The sequence below is a fragment of the Pongo pygmaeus genome, chromosome 21 (assembly GCF_028885625.2).
Source record: "Pongo pygmaeus isolate AG05252 chromosome 21, NHGRI_mPonPyg2-v2.0_pri, whole genome shotgun sequence".
Taxonomy (NCBI): Eukaryota; Metazoa; Chordata; class Mammalia; order Primates; family Hominidae; genus Pongo; species Pongo pygmaeus.
In genome coordinates this window covers 32,382,848-32,403,787 of record NC_072394.2, presented here as the reverse complement: position 1 = coordinate 32,403,787, position 20,940 = coordinate 32,382,848, and the positions used below count along the sequence as shown (strand labels likewise).

General features: G+C 49.9%; 1 protein-coding gene and 1 long non-coding RNA gene across 6 annotated transcripts in view; one reads left to right on the top strand and one right to left on the bottom strand.

Annotated features, from left to right (window-relative positions):
* Positions 1-392: 392 nt before the first annotated feature.
* SDCBP2 (syndecan binding protein 2) lies at positions 393-19,538 on the bottom strand. 5 transcript variants are annotated; one of them, XM_054467682.2, is made up of 9 exons: positions 19,434-19,538; positions 10,746-10,818; positions 9,974-10,043; positions 8,698-8,798; positions 3,739-3,897; positions 3,005-3,180; positions 2,755-2,926; positions 1,225-1,316; positions 393-930 (listed from the first exon to the last, which is right to left on the bottom strand). In XM_054467682.2, exons 2-9 carry the CDS (start codon positions 10,797-10,799, stop codon positions 876-878), a joined length of 879 nt encoding a protein of 292 aa, XP_054323657.1. In that variant the 5' UTR covers positions 10,800-10,818; positions 19,434-19,538; the 3' UTR covers positions 393-875. The 5 variants fall into 5 exon arrangements, with proteins under 5 accessions (XP_054323657.1, XP_063515557.1, XP_054323658.1 ...); XM_063659487.1 differs by lacking the exon at positions 19,434-19,538 and adding an exon at positions 16,178-16,230; XM_054467683.2 differs by lacking the exon at positions 19,434-19,538 and adding an exon at positions 15,936-16,145.
* Positions 15,722-20,940, top strand: part of LOC129021810 (uncharacterized) — a 53,418-nt gene continuing 48,199 nt past the window's right edge. The window contains exon 1 of the long non-coding RNA XR_008496149.2: positions 15,722-15,877. This is a non-coding gene — a long non-coding RNA (uncharacterized LOC129021810). The remainder of the gene's footprint in view (positions 15,878-20,940) is intronic.

The window sequence follows — 20,940 nt, the reverse complement described above, 5'->3', positions numbered from 1 at the left end:
GCACATCGCATTTCACCCTCCCCAACACCCCCTGAAGTGGCTTCTCATGCCCACTTTGCAGAAGCAGACGCAGCCACGGTCACAAGGGGGGTGCCCCAAAGCCAGTGCTCACTCTGCCAGCCCCACTGCCCCACAGTCCTACCCCGTCCCGACAGTTCCATCCTGTCCCCAGTTCCAGTCAACCCCACGCCAGGCTGGCAGGTGGCACGCGACAGAGGCAGAGCCAAATCATGGCTCTCAGAGGCCACGCATAGAAAAGGCCCTGGTCTCACCACGGTTTAAGAGGAAACCAGCCCTGGCACGTCAGGGGACCAAGGATTCCAGAATTTTCAATTACCTTTTTATTTTATTTTCGATAGTTTTGGGGGAATCGATTACCTTTGCGGACAGGGTTTTGTTTAAAATCAAATCTTTATTCAAAAGATAGTCAAGGCTGACAACTTATGCAGTCTGTGACAAAGATCAAGGCAAGGCAAGGAAAAAGCTCTCACAAAGAACATAGCTCTGTTCTCTTAAAATGTGTAACTGTTTTCCTGGTAGTGCAAAATTTCTTGAAAGGGGTCCAGTTGCAACTTTAAGCAGTGTTTAAACAGCCTGCCTCCGTGTCCAGCATTTAAATCAGCACAAGAGAATCGGCTGCCTGTGGGCCCTGCCTGAGCCTCAGCCCAGCTTGGAGTCTGAGGCTCCAAGGAGGCCTGTGTGTATAAGTGACGGACCCACGCCATCCCATGGTCACCCTCCTGGACACGCCCCCCTCACGGCAGCCCCCACCTTAAGCAAGCAGCAAGCCGGCTGCAACCCATCATCCGAGGGTGGTTGCCCTTTGCTGCAGGAGGGCAGGAAGCCCGCCCTGCCTGCCCTGCCCTCCAGTGGCTTCAGGCATCTGGGATGGAGTGGTCCATGGTGTGGTGGAGCAGGAGTGGAGACAACCTGGATACAGCAACAACAGTGGCCAAGTTGGCAACTCCTTCTCTCCACCCTCCAGCAACCTCCACCCCCTTCTGAGCCAGTGCGTCCCATGTGGGCCTTCACTCCCAGTTCTAAGACTTTCGAATCACCAGAAGCCACAAGCTACCTTGGAGGGAGGGGAAGGGAGGATGGAGCTGGCTGAGTCTGTGCCCTGTGTCAGTGCTGAGAAAGTGGAGGTGGCTGAGCCAGGTGCACCTGGGAGGCCAGGAGGTGAGGGGGATGGCAGAGGAGGGGTGAGGAGGGGTGCAGCCTTACTTTTTGACCATGTGCTCGTAGATCACACTGGGGATGATGGTCAGGGTGACAACGTTCCCAGCTGTGGCCAGAATCTCCATGATCTTTTTGTCCTAGAGAGGAGGCAAGGAAGCGATCACCCTAAGGACTGGGGACCAGGGGCAACTCTACAGGCCCCTCTGTGGAGGGGTTGGCATGGCCACTGCTAGAGGACACCACTGATGGCTGACTGCAGGGCAGGGCTGCCTCGGACCCCGAGCCTGTCAGATGAGGGTCCCAGCAGACTCCCAGGTAAGGTCTTGCTTGAGTGAGAACATGGGTCTCCCACCTGAGGATCTCCTTGGTCAAATGAGCATGCCTCTTCCCACTCTCAGCTTGAAGGCCAGCGGTGTGAGCCTGACGCATAACAGGGCCTCATCAATGCGACTCTCCTCCCCCTTCCAAGGGCTCCCAGAGACTCACCAAGCCCACGTCACATTTGGGTTCTGGCCTCAAAGCATAAATACCTCCCCATCCTGTGGGAGGTATTAGGCATACCCATCCACCCTCTGGCTCCTGCTGCCGCCAGGGCCATAAGGGTCCTCCTCCTTTTACATCCTCTTACATTTGCTTGTTTGATAAAAAGAGATGGGCCTGCAAACACTGCTTAGAGCACGGGAAGAACAAGAAATTAAAAGTCTCTATGCAAAGCATGCCAGGCGGTCCAAACACTAACGCTGTGGCCATAGAAGAGCCTCTGGCCCTTACTCAGAGCCTACTGACCTTTACTTTACACATGTATGTAATCTGGTTATGTGTTTTCTTGGTTGTTCGAAAATAAATGTGAGAAGATGTGCTAGACAGGACTAGTGATGGCCACAGGTGGAAATAAACTTTGAAAAGACAAATGATCTCAAGAAGTGTGGCGGGCTGGGACAAACCCAGTTCTGAAGAGCCTCACAACCCTATGGATTTCTGAATAACAATTTTCTAAAACATTCCTACTACTGAACATGATCCACTATGCCAAAAAAAGTGCCATACAGAGCGAGGAGGTGTCCGTGCAGCCAGCAATAGCTGTTATTTATTAAGCACCTACTGTGTGCCTGGCACTGTGCTCAGAGCTCTAAGTACACTGTCTTTTTTTTTTTGGAGACAGGGTCTCTCTCTGTTGCCCAGGCTGGAGTGCAGTGGCATGATCATAGCTCATTGCATCCTTGACCTCACAGGCTCAAATAGTCCTCCCACCTCAGCCTCCTGAGTAGCTAGGACTACAGGCGTGCACCACCACGCTTGGCTAATTTTTTAGTTTTTTTTGTGGAAAGAGGGTTTCACATTGCCCAGGCTGGTCTCGTACTCCTGGACTTAAGTGATCCTCCTGCTTTGGCCTCTCAAAGCACTGGGGTTACAGACGTGAGTCACCACATCCAGCCCTACGAACACCGTCTTACTGAACCCTCACAGCAACCTTAGGAAGAGGATGCTGAGGCTCAGGTGGGGTAAGCAAGCTGCCCAAAGACCTGAGCCCTCCCACCACCTGGCAGTCCCTCCCTGGCGTGGCCACCAGCCTACCTTCAGCCCGATAACATTCTGCCCGTCCACCTCACACACGTAGTGGTTGGTGAGGAGCCCGTTGCGGGCCGCAGAACTCCCTTTGACCAGAGAGACAATCTTCCCCTTCTTGATCACGAAGCCGACGTGGCCCATGCTGTCCTTGTGCATGGTGACAGTCCGCTGGAACGGCCTGGCAGGAGGGACAGTGAGCTGTCCTGGGGACATGGCTGGGGTCAGACAGAGAGGCTGCCCGGGCCTGGCTACTCACCTGTCCCGAACCACCATGACAATCTTATCGCCTGATGCCTTCTTCACCACCTGATGGGCTTTGTGCGAGCTCCAACCAGCACAGTCACGCCCGTCAATCTGCAGGATCTGGTCCCCAAAGCGCAGCCCCACAAGGGATGCAGGGGTGTTGGCCTGGACCAACTGCACAAAGAGCCCCTGGGGGAGGCAGGGCCCCAGAGTCAGCGTCCCTGGCCCACCCTAGGCACAGATCCCTCTTCCAAGCTGTTGTTTTCCTGGAGTATCAGGAACCTGGCACAGGGTGCCAGGGACACAGCTCTGCATGGCAGGCACCAAGGTTACCCCATTTACCGGGGAGGAAACACTCTAGGCCTCATAGTTAGGAAGCAGGTGAGTCAGGATTTCAACCCTGGCCTGGGACTGCACTCCGAAACACTCCACTGTACCATTCACAAAGGCATGGGCTTCCCTGGCGTCCGCTGTCTACACCGTCGCCTGGAAGCTAGATGCCCTGGGCAGTGAAGGGCAGGTGGGGAAGGCAGGCTCCTCCGAGCGACGGAAGCCCACGGAGAGGCCAGTGGAGGGCCCTGCGCAATCCAGCACCAGCCCCGCCCGGGTCTCGAGGAGGAGGGACTGGGGTCAAGAGCCTGGCCGCTGGGGTTAGGAGGCCCGCTCTGCACCTTCCTTACTGTGGACGGGACCTCTGAGCTCTGAGGCCTGGCGGGAGAGCGCGTGCAGCCAGCCCCCACGCCCTACCTGGTCGACCTTCCGCAGCCTCAGCCCGGTCTTGCCGCGCTCGTCCTTGCACAGGTGGATCTCGCGCACCCCGGGCTTGATCTCAGCTCGCCGCACGCCCAGGCTGTACCCGGATACCGGTGCCACCATCTGGCCAGGCCCGGGGCCCGAGACCGCTGTCTGCAGACACCAGGGAGCAGAGGGTCAGCCCGGCCCGTGGGGACCCTGTGCCTCAGGAGACACTGGGGTGGGGGTAGGGATGGGGAAAGGAGGATGGAGCCGTCCCCGGGTCCCACCACATCCCCAGTCCACTCTTCTCCCCTAGGGGTGACAGGAGACGTGGCTCCACGCGGCCACTAGGGGGCGTCAAAGTCCATGCCCCTTAAAAGCCAGGGAAATGGGGAAAGAAGGGGCAAGGATACACGAAGAGGCCCTTCATTTTCCAAGGGAAATTGGCATCAGGAAAAGACTCCTTTAAAACCCACTTAAAATAGAAAAAGTCACAGTAAATAGTGAGCAACAGGGGATAAAAGGCCTGGATTTTTGTCTTGAGAAAAATGTAAAAATATAAAAATTAATGATGCAGAGAAAGGCAAGGAACTTCACTCTCCCAACACTATTAAAGATGGTACTGGAAGACCTAGCCAGCACAGCAGGCAAGAAAAGAGGGGGAGTCACACAGATTAGAAGAGAAGAAATAAAACGGTTCCTATTTATAGATGGCATGATGGTCTACTAGAAAATCCCAAAGAATCTACAAATAAACTCCTAGACCAAATAAAAGAGTTTAGCAAGGTCCTGGGATACAAAATTAACATATAAGATTCAACTGTACTTCTGTATGCTAACAACGAACACATGTAAACTGAAATTTAAAATACAACACCAGGCTGGGCGTGGTGGCTCATGCCTGTAGTCCCAGCATTTTGGGAGGCCGAGGCAGGTGGATCACTTGAGCTCAGGAGTTCAAGACTAGCCTGGGCAACTGTTGAAACCTCCTCTCTACTAAAAATACAAAAATTGGCTGGGCTGGTGGCAAGCACCTGTAGTCCCTGCTACTCAGGTGGCTGAGGCAGGAGAATTACATGAACCCAGGAGGTGGAGTTTGCAGTGAGCCAAGACTGAGCCACTGCTCAGTCCAGCCTAGGTGACAGAGCAAGACTCCACCTCAAAAAAAAAAAAAAAAAAAGAAAAGAAAAGGAAAGGAAAAGAAAAGAAAAGAAAAGGAATGCAATACAATACCACTTACAATCACTCAAAAAAAAAAAAAGAGGCCGAGCTCAGTGGCTCACTCCTGTAATCCCAGCATTTTGGGAAACCAAGGCCGGATGATCACTTGAGGCCAGGAGTTCAAGACCAGCCTGGGCAACAAAGCAAGACCCCCATCTCTGTTAAAAACAAAAACAAAACAAAACAAAACTTAAAAATAAGAACAACAAAAAGAAATACGTGTAAATCTAACAAAACACATACAGAAATTATATGCTGAAAACGACAAAATACTGATAAAAGATATCAAAGAAGACCTAAATAAATGGAAGATTCTCTGTATTCACGGGTTGAAAGAATTAGTAAAGCTGTCATATGTCGCCAAATTGATATACAGATATAACACCATTTCTATCAAAATCTCTACAAGATGTTTTGCAGATCCAGGCAAGGTTAATCTAAACTTCATATGAAAAGACAAAGGAATTTAGAATAGCTAAAACAATTCTGACAAAAAGAATAGCGAGAGGAATCACTACCAAATTTCAAGACTTATTATATAGCTACAATAATCAAGACAGTGTGGTACTGGTGAAGGGACAGACAAGTATCAGTGGAACAAAGTAGAAAATCCAGAAACAGCCTCAAATGAGTAAAGTCAACTGCTTTTTGCAAGAGTGCTTTCAACAAATGGTGTTGACTGGGCGCAGTGGCTCATGCCTGTAATCTCAGCACTTTGGGAGGCCAACACCAGGAGATCAGCTGAGGTCAGGAGTTCAAGACCAGCCTGGGCAACAGGGTGAAACCTCATCTCTACAAAAATACAAAAATTAGCCAGGCATGCTGGAACGTGCCTGTGGTCCCAGATACTCAGGAGGCTGAGATGGGAGGATCACTTGAGCCCGGGAGGCGGAGGTTGCAGTGAGCCAAGATCATGTCACTGCACTCCAGCCTGGGTGACAGAGTGAGACCCCATCTCAAAACAAACAAACAAACAAAACAACAAAAAAAGCAAATGGTGCAACCATGGCAAAAATATGAACTTTGACTGAGACCTAACTCCTTACAAAAAAATTAACTCAAATTCAATCATAAATTTAAACACAAAACATAAAACTATAACCATTTTAGAAGAACACGAAGGAAAAAATCTTTCGGACTTAGGGCTTGGTAAATATTTCTTTACAAAGTATGAGCCACAAAAGAAAAAAAATCAATAAACTGGACCTCATAAAAATTCAGAACTGTTAAGCTACAGACTGAGAGATAATATAAACCACATATCTGACAAAGGACTTTAGAATATATAAAGAACTCCCAAAACACTACAAACAAGCCCCAGCCTGGCCAACATAGCAAGACCTTGTCTCTACAAAAAATAAAAATAACAATAATAAAAGAAATTAGCTGGGCATGGTGGTGTGCACCTGTGGTCCCAGCTACTCGGGAGGCTGAGGTGGGTGGATCACCTGACCTGGGAGGTGGAGGGTGCAGTGACCTGTGATTGCACAACTGCACTGCAGCCTGGACAACGAAGCAAGACCCTGTCTCAAAAAACAAGAAGAAGAAAACAAGCCATTTAGAAAATGAGTAAAATATATGAAGAAACATTTTACCAAAAAGAATATACAGATGGTAATAAGCACACGAAAAGATGGTCCACATCATCAGGTGCCAGGGAAATGCAAATTAAGACCATGATGAGCCATCCCTATACCTATCATAGTGGCTAAAACATAAAATAGTAATAATACCAAATTCTGGTGAAGACATGAAGAAACTGGAGCACTCATGTATTGCTCACAGCAAAATAAAATGGTATAGCCACTCCAGAAAATAGTTTGGCTGTTTCTTTTTGAGACAGGGTCTCACTCTGTCACCCAGGCTGGAGTGCAGTGGTGTGATCTTGGCTCACTGCAGCTTCCACCTCCTGGGCTCAAGCAATCCTCCTGCCTCAGCCTCCTGAGTAACTGGGGCTACAGGCACAAGCCACCATACCTGGCTAATTTTTGTATTTTTTGTAGAGAGAGGATTTCACCATGCTGCCCAGGCTGGTCTCGAACTTCTGGGCTCAAGTGATCCACCTGTCTCAGCCTCCCAAAGTACTGGGATTGCAGGTATGTGCCACCACACCTGATGGCAGTTTCTTTAAAAAACTTAAACATACGTTTGTCATACAGCCTAGCAATTGCACTTTGGGCATTTATCCTAGAGAAATGAAAACGTATGTCTATACAAAAACCTGTATAAGAATAACTTTGTTTATAACCACCAAAAACTGGGAACAACTTAGCTATTCTTCAACAGGTTAAACAAACCCTGGTACATTCACATCATGGAATACTGCTCAGCAGTAAAAAGGAATGAACTATTATTGACACACACAACAGCCTGGATGGATCTAGAGGGTATTGTGCTGAGTGAAAAAAGCCAACCTCAAATGGTCACATACTGTATGATTCCACTTATGTAACATTCTGAAATGACAAAATTATAGAGATGGAAAACAGAGGGCTGGATGCCAGGGATTAGTTAGGGAGGGTGGCGAGCAGGCAGGCATAACTATACATAAGCAGCCTGGGAGGGAGGTGGTTGTGGTGATGAAGTAGTTCTGTATGGATTGCGGTACTGGTTACATGAATCTACACACTGATGAAATGACATAGAACTAGAGACACACTGTACCCACGTAAGACTCCTGGTTTTGATAGTGTACTATAGCTGTGGAAAACGTAATCATTGAGGAAACTGGGTGAAGGGTACTAACAACTTCTCTGTACTCACTTTGCATCTTCCTGGGAATCTACTGTTTAACAATAAAAAGTTAAAAGACACACAAAAATTTAAATTATAAAAATGTATTCATCATCTTGTATTTTATCAAAATTAAGGTTGAACGCATTTATGTCTTAATTATAGGAACAAAGAGTGATGACAGTGGGGCTGCCTACAGAAGGACCTTCTTTGCTTTATGTCTGCCTTTCACAGCACGACCATGAAGGGGGCCACTGTGGAGAAACACCCCAGGGTGCCATCAATTCTTCTCAGGGTCCCACAAGGCCTCATCCTTGTGGATTTTCTCCTGTCAGATCCTCGTTTTGGCAGTGGCTTTGTATGTGTCTGTGACAGTTCTCTATCATCATACCCATCAACTTCATGAAATTCCCCAGCCTCAGAAAACTTTGCAGTTTGTACTTTCGGTTTCATCGGCTCAGGATGAGCCTGGCAGGAAGACTGACAGGTGGGACGCAGGGATGCTAGAGCTAACTGGCAAGGGGCTTGGGTGGGGACTGGTTCTACAGGTGAATATGTTTTCAGCAGCATATATTTCTGTGATGGTGTCTTTTGCTCCCTGAAGCCATGGAAAGCAGGAATCGAGCCTTGTTGTTTAATTTGGGGACCAGAGCTGGGTGACAAGCTCCTGCCCTCTCAGCTCTGCTTATCCATGCAGGCAGCCCTGCTTTTGATGCCCCCAGGTTCACGCTGGGCTTAATGACCTCCCTTCTCATCCAGCTCAGGCCCAAAGTCAAAGAGCAAGCCCTGGTTCTCCATCCCCAAGGCTTGTGGGAAGATCTGAAACCATAAAAGCCCACAGTGGTTTTCATGAAGCCTCAAAATGAATGGTGCCATCAAGAAACAGAGCCACCAGAGTGCTGGGGAGAGGGGAGGTCCAAGCACAGAGAGAAAGAAGGTCGGTTGAAATGGCAACACCAGGAAAGAGGGAGTATTGGGAGGTTCTGCGCCCACAGCAGGCAGAAGACAAATACATACACTGTCACCCTCCGGAATCTGAAGCAGGCTCTGCTGGACTTCTTGGCTGGACAGGGAAAGACCCATATAATTTTCCAGTTCTGCCAAGTTTGGGTACAAAACTGATAGGGAAAGAAGGAAGAATGAGTGTGTCGTTTGAGGACATGTGCTTCCCTATACCTGCCTGGCTCCCCTATGGCTGCTCATTTTTATTAAGAAATGGAGCCTGGGAATGGTATTTATTTCCAAGACTGCGGGGTATCCCCAGGAACACTCACTGGTGAACACTCCTTGGAGGGCCCAGGTGCAGGGTGGGACACCGAGTCCTCATGCACCACTTTGCTATTCAACTCCATTGACTTTATTTGACACCCAGAAACCTCTGCATCCCTCAGCGAATGGTTCCCACCAGGACTGGCAGGGTCCTAATCCCTTCTTATAAGGATTTGTGTCCTTATAAGAAGAGACAACAGAGGGTTCATGCATGTGCTCTCATGCTGTATCTCTCTCGTGTTCTCGTTTTCTCTCTCTCTCTCTCTCTTAAGCAAGTGCACTGAGGAAAGGCCATGTAAGGACTCAGCCAGAGGGTGGCCATCTGCAAGCCACGAAGGGAGCCCTCACCAGAAACTGAATTGGCCAGAACCTTGATCTTGGGCTTCCAGCCTCCAGAGCTGTGGGAATATACATTTCTGCTGCTGAAGCCATCCAGCCTACGGTATTTTGTTATTTTGAAGCCTAAGCTGAATAAGGCAAGTGGGGTTCTGGCCCCTTCTCTCTTTGAGCCGCTGCCGTCCACTTCTCCCCCACCTGCCCCTACCCCAGGCCAGTCACAGTTCCAGCAAGGAAGTCGGACAAGTGTGGTATTTCATTCTTGGGGTCACATGAGATTGGATCACCAGAATGGTGCTGAAATGCTGATTTGAGGTGACTCAAATCATTTATATAGACAGAGGCCCCACAAATGATATCACATCCTCAAGGCAGCCTTGCTGGGGGCATCAGAGAAGCCACAGCTTCCCTAACTTGAGCTGGGTTTGGAAGGATAAACAGGGGTTCACCAGGCAGTCAAGGAGGGAGGGGAACAGCATGGGCACAGGCTCTGGGAGGTGAGGTGACTCAGCCCAGGTCACGCAGGCAGTAAGAGGTGGGTGGCAACTGGAAGCCTGGTCCTCTCCTCCCACCATGTTGAGTCCTTAACCCTGGAGCCTCCCATACCTTTGGCATTGCCAAGCTTCCCTGATGACCTCTTCCCTGAAAGGACTTGGCACACAGGAGCCCCTCATCCCAGCCCACTCACCTGGTGGTGGGGAAATGGCTGCTGCCTGGACTGGCAGGTCTGGCATCTTGGGTGAGGCTCTGGCCTGGGCCTGGGGAGGAGCAGGGAGCACTGGTCAGCTGTGGCCAGGACCCCAGGAACCCCAGAGCCTGGAGCTCCATGAGGCCAGGGTCTGGGCATTAGGGGTGTGAGTGGGCCTGGGGTGTGGGGGGAGTGTCCACCAACCCTCAGCGCTCAAGATCACGTAAACGTGGCCTCCGCAGATGTGTCTTTTCCTGGGAGGAAGTTCTGGGGGACTGTGACCCACCCTATGTCACAACCCATTTACTGCCTGCAACAGGCAGAACATCAAGGCCCATCTCCCAATCAAATTCTCAGCTGAAAAGTCTCAATTTCTCAAAACCCACTGGAACCACAGAGTGCTGGGATGGAGGAAGAAGGGGGCTTCTGGGGGCTGAGCAGACCAATGCCTATGCCCACTAGTCTTGTTTCTCCTGAAAGCCTGCCTTAGAGCATGGGGCCCGCCCATCATGGAGGGAGGGAGAGCTGGGCCTGGGCAGGACAGAGCGGGTATGAGAGAGGCATGCGTGCGCTGCTTGGTCTTTTCTATTCTTGCTGTAACACCATTGGCATTGCCCCCTAGATGTCTTCTCTGCCCAGCAGGCCCTGCAGTGGACACCTACATGCCCTGAGGTCTACGGGAATCTCCAAGTGGCCCCAATACCCAGCACCTTCCAGGGTAATCCCCAAGGTCCCCTTCAGTGAGTCCAGGCAATGGGGCCTGGCAACTTACCTGAATGGCTTGGTCCACTTTTAGGTCCTCTAGAGATGGGTACAGGGATGACATGGCTGATTATCGGAACACCCTGCAGAGTGCAGAGGGTGGGGAAGGATAAGGATGCAGCTGATGCCCCCTTGAGAGGAGGCACAGACATCCACAACAGCAAGTGGATTGGAACTTAATATTCAAACAGAAAGGCAGCAGGGCACTTAGAATGCCTCCCCGAACTCCACCCCTAATCCCCTGTTGATATTTGAACTCTATTGTATTCCACTCATCTCTAGCCTCACTGTCAACTTTCAGTCTTGGCCACAATGAAGTAAGACCAGTAGGAAATTTATAAAGACTCTCACACAAACTGTAGCAGAACTTAGACACTCAACAGGGCACTGCTCCAAAAGGAGGAGGGAATGGTGGGGTGGAGAGGCACCACGAGCACTTATTTACTAAACACCTTCTCATTGTCCCAGGGAGATTCAGCAGGACCTCTGAGCAAGGTGCCCAGAGAAAGTGAAAGGAATGATGACCTCTCAAGAAATGTTTTATTCCCTTCCTGACGAAATGTGGGGAAGGAGCAGTCTGCCTTTCTGGGTTCCTTCCCTTTACCCACTAACCACTGGCTCTGTCACACCTCCAGGCTTCACTGGGCAGTCCACTCCAACTGGAGCCCCTGCCCAACCTCCTCGTCACCCTCGGTTCCTGTGGGACACACCTCCCCTGGCACCCAGGCAATACGGTCACTGCCTCTCCCATCCAGGACCCTGCCCTCCGGGACAGCACTGGGCCAGCCTCTTGCCTGAACTCACCACTTGTCCTGACTGCAGTTCTGAGGGGTCAAGGTGTGTCCTATTCACCCCACTGAACTCACATGTGATAGGTACACATGATAAAGGAATGCCCGCTGGTGGCACAGGAAACTGAGGGTCCTGTGCCTGAGTGATGTGACTCCAGGCTTCCCAGGATCAGATCCGCTGGGCACCTCCCTGAGTGACCACAGGCGCGCCGAGGACGTCCTCATCCATCACTGCTCCTTCTCCTCCCTCTGCACCTGCTGCCTTGACCCCTGTGTCATCCTTGGCCCTGCCCCCACTATCCCTTCTTATCTGTCATCAAATCCCATCTCTCCCACATCCCGTGTTGTGCAGGTCCCCATCATCTCCCTGGCCCTCTCCAGGTGCCACAACACCCTCCAAACACGCTGCTGCCTCCCCTCCTGCCCTCCTGCTGCTCTCCAGACAGCAGCCACCCGGCCCTTTGTGTACACACTTGGGATGTCATGCCCTGGCTGAAAGCCCCTCAGTGGCTCCCCTGCCTTGGGAATAAAGTGGCTCACAGGGCCTTCACGATTCCACCAGAGACTGGAACTGGTGGGCCCAGGGCCAGATGGAAATAGATTTTATTTGACCTTGTGGAGTACTGTAAACGTTCAGATTAGCAGCTTAAACACAAAGCTCAAGGTACTGGATTTAATAATCGAATTTCCCACTGCTCCTGAAAAACAGGAAGCTTTGGCAACCCTAGGCTATAGCAGAGTAGCTACAATTGAGTAGCAGCAGACTCCAGGGTGACCCATTCCACCATCCTCTGTTGGCTGTTATACCCATACCATTGTACTCACTGGTACCAAGTCCCAATAGATATTTGTTTGTAACCCTTGTCTACCTCTCCAGCTTCATTTCTTGCCTTATGTCCTTTCAGCTGCTACTTTCAGCTCCAGCCACAATGAGCTACTTTCACGTCCTTGCATGTGATTCCCTCCTGTCTCTTTTGCATGTGCCTTCTATCTGGAATACCCCTCCTCTCCCTGCTCCTTGCTTGGCCAACTCCTAATAATTTTCAAGTCTCAGATCAGTGAGCTCCTCTTACAGGAAGCCTGCTTTGATTTGTGATCCCCCTAGCCCCTGCTCCATGTCCTACTCCTGTTGAGTATTCACCACTCCTGTGGTTGCCTCTTTACTTGTCTGTCTACCTCCTTAGGAGTTCCAAGATGGCAGGAACAGGGGCTTCTCATTTGCTGTGAAGCATCTAACCCCTAGCATGGAGGCTAGCCCAATAATATTGCCAGAAGCAACGCATTCTACGTGGGCTTCCACTTTTCTCCTTGTAAAGTAAAGCTCTCGTATCCTAAGAACACCCACCTTCCTGGATGAAACAAGGACCAGAAGTCCCAAATGTGCCTCTCATAGTCCTGTTTTATTATTATTTTGAGACAGAGTCTCACTCTGTTGCCAAAGCTGGAGTACAGTGGCGCGATCTTGGCTCACTGCAATCTCCAACTCCTGGGCTGAAGCCATCCTCCCACCTCAGCTTCCCAAGTAGCTGGGATATAGGTGCATGCCACCACACCTGGTTAATTTTTGTATTTTTTGTAGAGACAGGGTTTCAGCATGTTGCCCAGGCTGGTCTTGAACTCCTGGGCTCAAGCAATCTGCCCACTTTGGTCTCCCAAAGTGTTGGAATTACAGGCGTGAGCCACTATGCCCAGCCTTTTGTTTTTAAAATCTGAATTAGTGCCAATATTTAAAAATCTGGAAACACAAAATTCGTCACTTCTTACTTGGATTGAAAAAAATACAAACATTTGGCAAGGCAAGAGCTGGAACAGTGCATGGCAACACTCAGCCCAGCTGAGTCACAGCCTACCTCGTAAATGGGGCTGTACGTGCTTTCCTGTTTCCCCAAGTACCCATCAGCCCTTCACTGATTTACGTTGCTTGGTTCCTGGAGGCAGCCAGTTCCAGACCCTTGCCCTAGCCTGGGCTTTGGGGTAGAAATGACCATCCCAACAGGATAGGAATTTCCTAGGAGGGGAGGGAGTCTGGCTCTGACTTCCTTTAGACCACCTGGGGGAAGAGACCCCTTTGCTTATGGCCTTCCCCACTGTGTACACATGCTATGAGATTTTTAATCTTGGGATAGTCCTCAGCAACTATCATCTGCCAAAACATGACCTGCCACCAGGACCACGCATGAACAACAGATGTGAAAATAAGCAGCCACTCCTGCCCTGATTTTCCTAACATTTAGCCAGTAGAGCACTTATATTTTTGTCAGCTGTCCCCTGGGAGAGCAGGGAGTCAGAGATCCATTTCCTGGAAATCACTCCCGGGCCAGATCACATAACCTTTTTTCTGTGTCTGAGATCCTTTCACCACTGCCACCTTCTCATGGTCCCATCTCAGTGCTGGGATGTGGGGAAGTGAGAAAACAGGTACAGTCGTTCCTTGGGCTAGGTTCCAGGACAATGCCCCTCACTCCCCATCCCTCGGATACCAACATCCACAGATGCTTACGTCCCTTACATAAAGTGGCATAATATTTGCATATAACTTATGCACATTCTTCCGTATACTTTAAATCATCTCTAGATTACTTACAATACCTAATACAATGTAAATGCTAAACAAAGTTATACTTTATTTTTATTTGAATTTTTTGTTGTTTTTTTTTAATTTTTATTTTTAAATATTTTCTGTCTACAGTTGGTTGGATCCATGGATGCGAAACCTGGGGATAGAGAAGGCATACTGTATCCCCTGCCTTGTAGCAGCTCACAATATAGTGGGGAATGGTTCCCTGCCAGCGAACATGCTGTGTTTCATTAAATCATTCAAAACATTTGAGTGTCCACTGTGTGCCAGACGTGCTGGTCCCTCTGCTTTGCACATCATCCTCCTTGGTGTAATGCTCCTTCAAGGCTCAGTTCAGATGCTACTTCTCTGCTTGGCTTTTCCAGGCTGCATGATACCCAGGCTGCCTGGCTGGGTCTTCCCGTGTATTCCACCCCTGACCTGTACTGCCCCTGTTGCCAAGCTATTTATCATATTATGTGATTAATATCTGGGTATTTTCTTACACTGGACCTCACTCATAAGGGCAGGAGCTCTGTCCCATTCACACACGATCCTTCCCCACCACAACACTGCCCAGCACACATATGCTGGCAAAAATTATTTCACTGAATAAATCAGTGGTTTTCCAAGGAACAGATTGGAAATTTATGTGGGCATTTTTGGGTGTCACGAGACTGAGGGGACAGTCATATCCCTGTCTGGTGGGGGGGCAGGGATATGAAACTCCTGTAATGGATGGGACAGTCCATTACAGTCACCATAACAAATGGTCCTGTCCCGCACAACTTTCAGATATCCTGCCAAACCTTCAAGTAAGCCAAAAATCTGTCATAATTGGTTGTATATACAATCACGATGAATTTTTCCCTAGTTTTAGTACACACTAGATTGTCTGGAAATGCATACATCAGGTTGGTTGTGGGGAGTTACACTTTGCTCACCATTCTGGAAAATCACTGCCCATCCTGCTCACCACGGGTGAGTCACCCGAACAGCATGCCCACGTCTGTGCGCATGTGTAGCTGTCACAGTGACTCCACGCTTTTATATAAATATATTTAGCCTTTGACTCAAGATGTCAGATATAAACTGTTGGCAAAATTCAGCTGAATATTGTCTTCTAGTAAACCTAAGCTGATTCCTAAGTTGGGTACGAGCATGATGGGGTGTAAGCCAGCCTCAGCTTTTACAAAGTGAAATGCGTATTCTTTTATTAGAAATTACTTTCATTTCCCTGCCTTCTCCTTTATAAAGAAAGGGCATCATATTGATTTTTTACCCGGAGAACCATCCCCTGGGCTGCAGCCTCAGGACGAACCTGTCCCTTCCCTCGGCCTCAATTTCCTGCTTTGGGAAATAGGAGCCACAAGCCACAAACTCCATCCACCGCGCCACAGGAGAGAGGTCCAACGCAACGGTCCCTAGGGCCTGCCTCCACCCCAGCCTCAGTTTCCCATCTGTCACATCGTTCCATGATCTCGAAATGACTACAACCCGCTTCGCAGCCCCAAACCAGCCAGAAGCGACATCTTCCGGTTGCTACGGGTTACGGCGGTTGCTATGGGCTACGGCGCCTGCGCAGAAACCCCGCCAAGTGACGCAGCAACTTCTAGAGCGCATGCACTTCGCCTACCCAGGCCCGGGCGCTGTTAGGGGTGACTCCCACGATCCCTAGCGGCTGCGGAGTGGAAAATGGCGGCCTCCTTGCCGCTTGGGTTACCAGAGTCCACCCGACCTCGTGCTTTCTCCGGGCGCCCGTAGCTGGTGCCGGCATCCACAAAAATAGATCAGGTAAAGCCGCAGAGTAAGGGATAGGAAGACTCGGTTGGGCTCCGCGGCCCCTCTTTACCGGATTGGAGGCTGCGCGGGTGAAATCGAGCTTTAAATTCCCCTGGCCTCGGAACACCATTTGTAGCCTCTGAAGGAGGAGGACTTATAAGATTCTGTACTAAGGCAGCCGTGGGAAGGGAGGAGAACCAGGTCGGCCCGCCCGCTCCCGGCTGCTTTTGCTCTCCTTTTGGTTTCGGAAGCGTCAAGTCCCAAGGTATTTCCTACCAATTGTGACGTCACCCTTCCTCCCCCCTTTCTCACCCGTTTCTTGTCTGGCCATGACTTCTGACCCAGTGTTGAGCTAAAAATGCCCCGCCCCACCCTACGCAGATTCACCCCGGGTCCCACCCACCAGTGACTGAGTGATTGGGCTTCTGCTGCCTAGGGAAGGGTTCTTGGCTTGGCCGGGCAAATCAGTTCCCACAGCAAAATCAGACCGAAAGCCTGTTATGAGGGACTCAGGCAGTTGGATCTGGCGTATAGGAGGAAGGCTAGGGCAATCAGGAAGGTCTCCTGGAGGAAGGAAGAATACCCTGACTGGCCGTGTAGGATGGATGTTCAAGTGGGAAGAGAGTGTGCTATTCCAGGGACAGGGAGGCCCAGGCCTGAGAGTCCAGTTGCCTTCTGGATCCCGTTTACCTCGCAGATTATCCAAACTGGACTCATGATTTTCCCCAGCTGTGCCGCGCCTCCACAGCAGTCCCACTAAATCCACCCATGGGCTATGTCAGAAATCTGGGAGTTATCCTCAGCTCCTCCCTTTCCCTTCTGAAGCCATACCTAGTTCTTGCCCTCAAATCTCTGTGACCTGACTTCTGGTAATGTTTCTATTCTCACCATCTCATTCTTCTCCACACTTAACATGAAGTTCATTTATTCCAGACTACTTTAGGTTGAGACCTAAAAGTCAGCCTGCTAGTTCATGCCTCCATGCTTTTGCAGGTGCTATTCCCTCTGTCTTAAGAGTCATTCATGCCTTCTCTCTTTTCCTTGTTGTGAACTCTTCTTCCTCCAATTTAAAGAAAAGCTTTCCTCCACATGTATCCATGGAGATTGGCAAGCCTCCCTTCTCTAGACGACAGCATTTCTTGTATTTGCCTCTTCATCATATATTCCACAAGTGTTTATTAATCACCTACTATGAGCAAGGCCTTCTGCATTTCCTGGGTTGGATTTCCACTGTGCTGTGTTTGTTTGCTCATCTCCCTCACTGGTCAGGAAATGTCACTCACTAGTTAACCCCCAGTGCTGACCACAGTGCCTGGCACACAACAGGCGTCCCATTACTATTTCTGAAAGGAGTGGAAAAGCAGGCACAGAGAGAAGAGAAAGCCTGATATCCTAAATATACAGTCTTTCTTCCCATGCCTGTCTGTGTTTGCAGTCAATAAGTAGAAAGTCTTTCGAAGAATAACCTGGGCCTGGAAAGGGAGAGAAACCATGGCCCTAATGAGTTAGGTTGAAAGGCTGCCTGGCTCCTATAATCTGACAGTGGAAGTTTGCTCAGTTCTGTGCTGATGGCTTCCCACAAGTAATTGGCTCCTCTGAAGAGAAAAGAACCCACCTAACCCCTCTCTCTGAGGAATTTTCCTCTCCCACAGCCATTTCCAGATTTCCATGCCTGAGCTTCTGTACTTTTTGATATAAGCAATAACAACACCCACAACAAACCAATAGTTGGGCTTTGGAGATCAGCAGGGCTGACAAGGGGACTTCAGCCCCCATCTTTGAACTTAGAGTGAGAACACTCTTTGGAACACTTTGTTCCAAAGAGCTGAAGTGATGGAACTCCCACTCGTTCCTGTGGACAGCTCATCCATCCTTTACAAGACAGTGCGCGGGAGGGAAGCGTGGGTTAGAGTGTCAGAGGAATAGCTCCTGGAAGGCCAAATTAGCCCAGGGATATGGTGAGTCGGAATAGAAGAAGCTGTTGCTAGGCCACCAGCATGTACCCCCGCTCCTCCTCTTGGTGCTGCACTGCCTGCTGGAGAAAAGCTGTGACTTCCTCAAGCAGACACGCCTGAACCCAGGCCCAGGAAGGGCAGGGTTCAGACTGACTGCTTCTGACTTGTGAGAGCACAGCATAGGCAAATCCCCTTTGAATGTCATTTCTTCCTTTGTAATCTGGATAACAATAGTTGCATCACAGTTGTCTGGAGACTGAAAGATTTTTAAAAAGAGATAAGGTGTATATGGAAAGCATTTAGACAGTACCTAGCACAAAATAGGCATTCAGCAAAAGTTTGCTGTTTAGTCATTGTTTCAACGCTTACTTACTCAGCACCTACTAAGTCTGAGTACTGTTCTAGGTATCAGCAGTGAAGGAAAGAAGAATTGGTCCCCAAATGTACTTTCTTTGGGGTAAGAGCTGGATAAATAGGCTCTGTGACTTTGTGTGCTGTGTTAGATGGTGGGAGGCACTGGAGAGAAAGAGCAGGATGGAGGGTCATGTCAGGAGGTTCAGAAGCCTTGCTGGCTGGGTGGGGTGACATTTGAGGAAAGGCCTAATGGGGTGGGCACGGCCATTGCAGAGCCTCTCAGGTGGGAGTTGGTGTTGTGTTTAGAGGGCACCTGCCAGTGAGAAGCCGGTTGTGCAGAGAGGGAGTAAGGAGGAGTAGTGGGGAGGAGGCTGGAGAAGTGAGAGGGGCCAGATCCTGGAGGGCCTGGAGGTCATGGTGAGGACTTTGGCATTTACTGTAGTGAGATGGGAGCCACTGGGGGGTTTGGAGCAGCAGAGTGCCAAGGTCCAAGGGTTATTTTGACAGGCCTCCTCTGGCTGATGTTTGGAGGATGGGCTACAGGGCAGGAGTGGGAGCAGCAGCCCAGGTGGGAAGTGATGGTGGTGGAATTGTCATGAGCTTGGGCCACTGTACGTGAAGCTGCCTGTCCAGTGCCCGCCCAGCCCATGCCAGGCTCGTTTTCTGCCCCATTTTCTGAGACCCTGCTGAGGAGGGCATGCACTGGCTCCTGTGTCCAGTATGTCATTCCATTCTCCTGACTTTGTGGGCTATTTTCAGTCTCCAGATGAAGAAGCCAGTTCTTAGAAAGGTGAAGCCCCTGGCGCAGTTCCCCAGCAGGTGTTTCAGTGCTGTAGCAGGAAGGTTTTTTGATAGAAACAGCCTCAGGCCGGAGAAGTCGGCCTGAGCTGTGGATTCCTTGGGAGAAATGGGCTTTTTGCCTGCCTGCAGCCTCTGGTTTCGGCTGGAATTGGCCTTTCAAGGAGCAAAGTGTGGGTCTCATCTCCTTGAGCACAGTCATGGGCAGTCAGAAGGCATCGGGGGCCCTCATGATGTCTGGGTGAAGAAAATCACTCAGCCCGCAATCAAACCTGGCCCAGGGCTGGGATCAGAAGAAGAAACCCCACTTCACACTTGACTGCCTGGAGTGAAGCACTTCGAAAGGAAGCTGCCTGGGAAGTCCCAGACGGGAAGGGGCAGGGAGGGAAGGGGACAGGGTGAGAGCAGGTCTCACTCATCCCAATCCCAGCCAGGATCGGGTCAGGGCCCCCAGCACTTACCTGCAGGCCAGGTGCTGCTCCACGACCTTCTCCAGCTGCTGCCGCTGCTGAATCTGTTTCCCTCCCTGAAACACAGCCCTGTCTCAGCTGGCTTCCTGCTCTGGGAAGGGTGGTGCCTGTCCCCTGTTCAGCTGACTCACCTTGGACTGGGATGGGCACAGGTGAGGGCTGTGGCTGGGTAAACAAGGCAGGTTGCCAGCCCAGAGGAGGCCTTTGGCCTTAGTCTATATTTGGAGGTGGGATTAAGGCCCTCACAGCTGCTCAGAAGGTTATGAACCAAGACTTCTTGGCCTTTTCTTAAATAGCTCTAAATTTGGGTTGGACACAGTCCTGCTGATCGAGGCAGTTGACTAGAGGGCGGTTTGTGATAGGTATCTAGGGGTCTAGGCCAGGATATTAAAAAGTGGTCATATCCTGTGACCCAGCATTTCTTCTAGGAATTTGTTACAGTGGAGTCACAGGGCCCATCCATCACTGCTGCTTCTAGTAAGGAAAATGTAGAAATCCCAAATGCCCATCTCTGTGGTCTGCTTAAATAAATCATTGTCTGTGGAAGATCACAGAGCTATTAAAGTCATTTAAGGAAGAAGGTATGAGGAAACATTTCTGAGATTCTAGTGAGATGTTGAAAAATCAATATTGTGAATCTCCTCTTGCATTTTGTTTTCATTTTTTGTAAAGTGGATATGCTTTGAAAGCAGTCTAGGAGGACGTACGCTAAAATGCTGAGTATCTCTGGATGGCGGCGTTGAGGGTGAGGTTTTCAGTTTGTACTTTTGTGTGTTCCAAGGTTTTTTTTTTTTTTAAGTTAGCTTTTACTCTGAATGCTCATGACTTTTGTAAGGGGGAAGCAATTAAGTTTAATTATTTTAATGGGAATTTAGAGTGGTTGTCTCCTGGGAGCGGACCTAAGGAGCTGTGTGCTGAGGTGGAGATTTTTTTTTTATGGCACATTTTTGGTGTCTTAAATTTTGAAATGTTTAAATGTACTACTTTTTCCAAAAATAATTATATAAATTTGAACAGAAAAGGAGGAAGAATTTAGTTTAGATCCTGCTGGGTTTGGTTGGGTGAGGGTACCTGTCCCACTGGGTGCCTGGGGAGGGACGAGGGACTCGTGTGCTGGGCAGTCCCATGAGGATTGACGCTGTACACACTCAGGGTGTGTCAGTATCTGGGCTGCTTCCCGGGCCAGGCAGGCCCACGTCACAGTCTCCATGACCCACCTGGCAGAGTTGCACTAGCCTTGGGTGTCAGATCTTGTGCCTGCCTATGAAGAGCTTACAGCCCAGAGTCCCACACAGGAAACACACAATAGGAATAATAACAAGAAAGACATTTGCCACTAATTCAGCACTTACTCCCAGAGAGCACAGAGATTCTACCCCTGGCACTTTAAAGGCATTATCTCAATGGCTTCTCATGCCATCCCTGCAGAGTAGGTGTGACTCACACTATTCCTCCAGGTGGGGAAACTGAGGCACAGAGGCAAAGTTTCTCTCTCAAG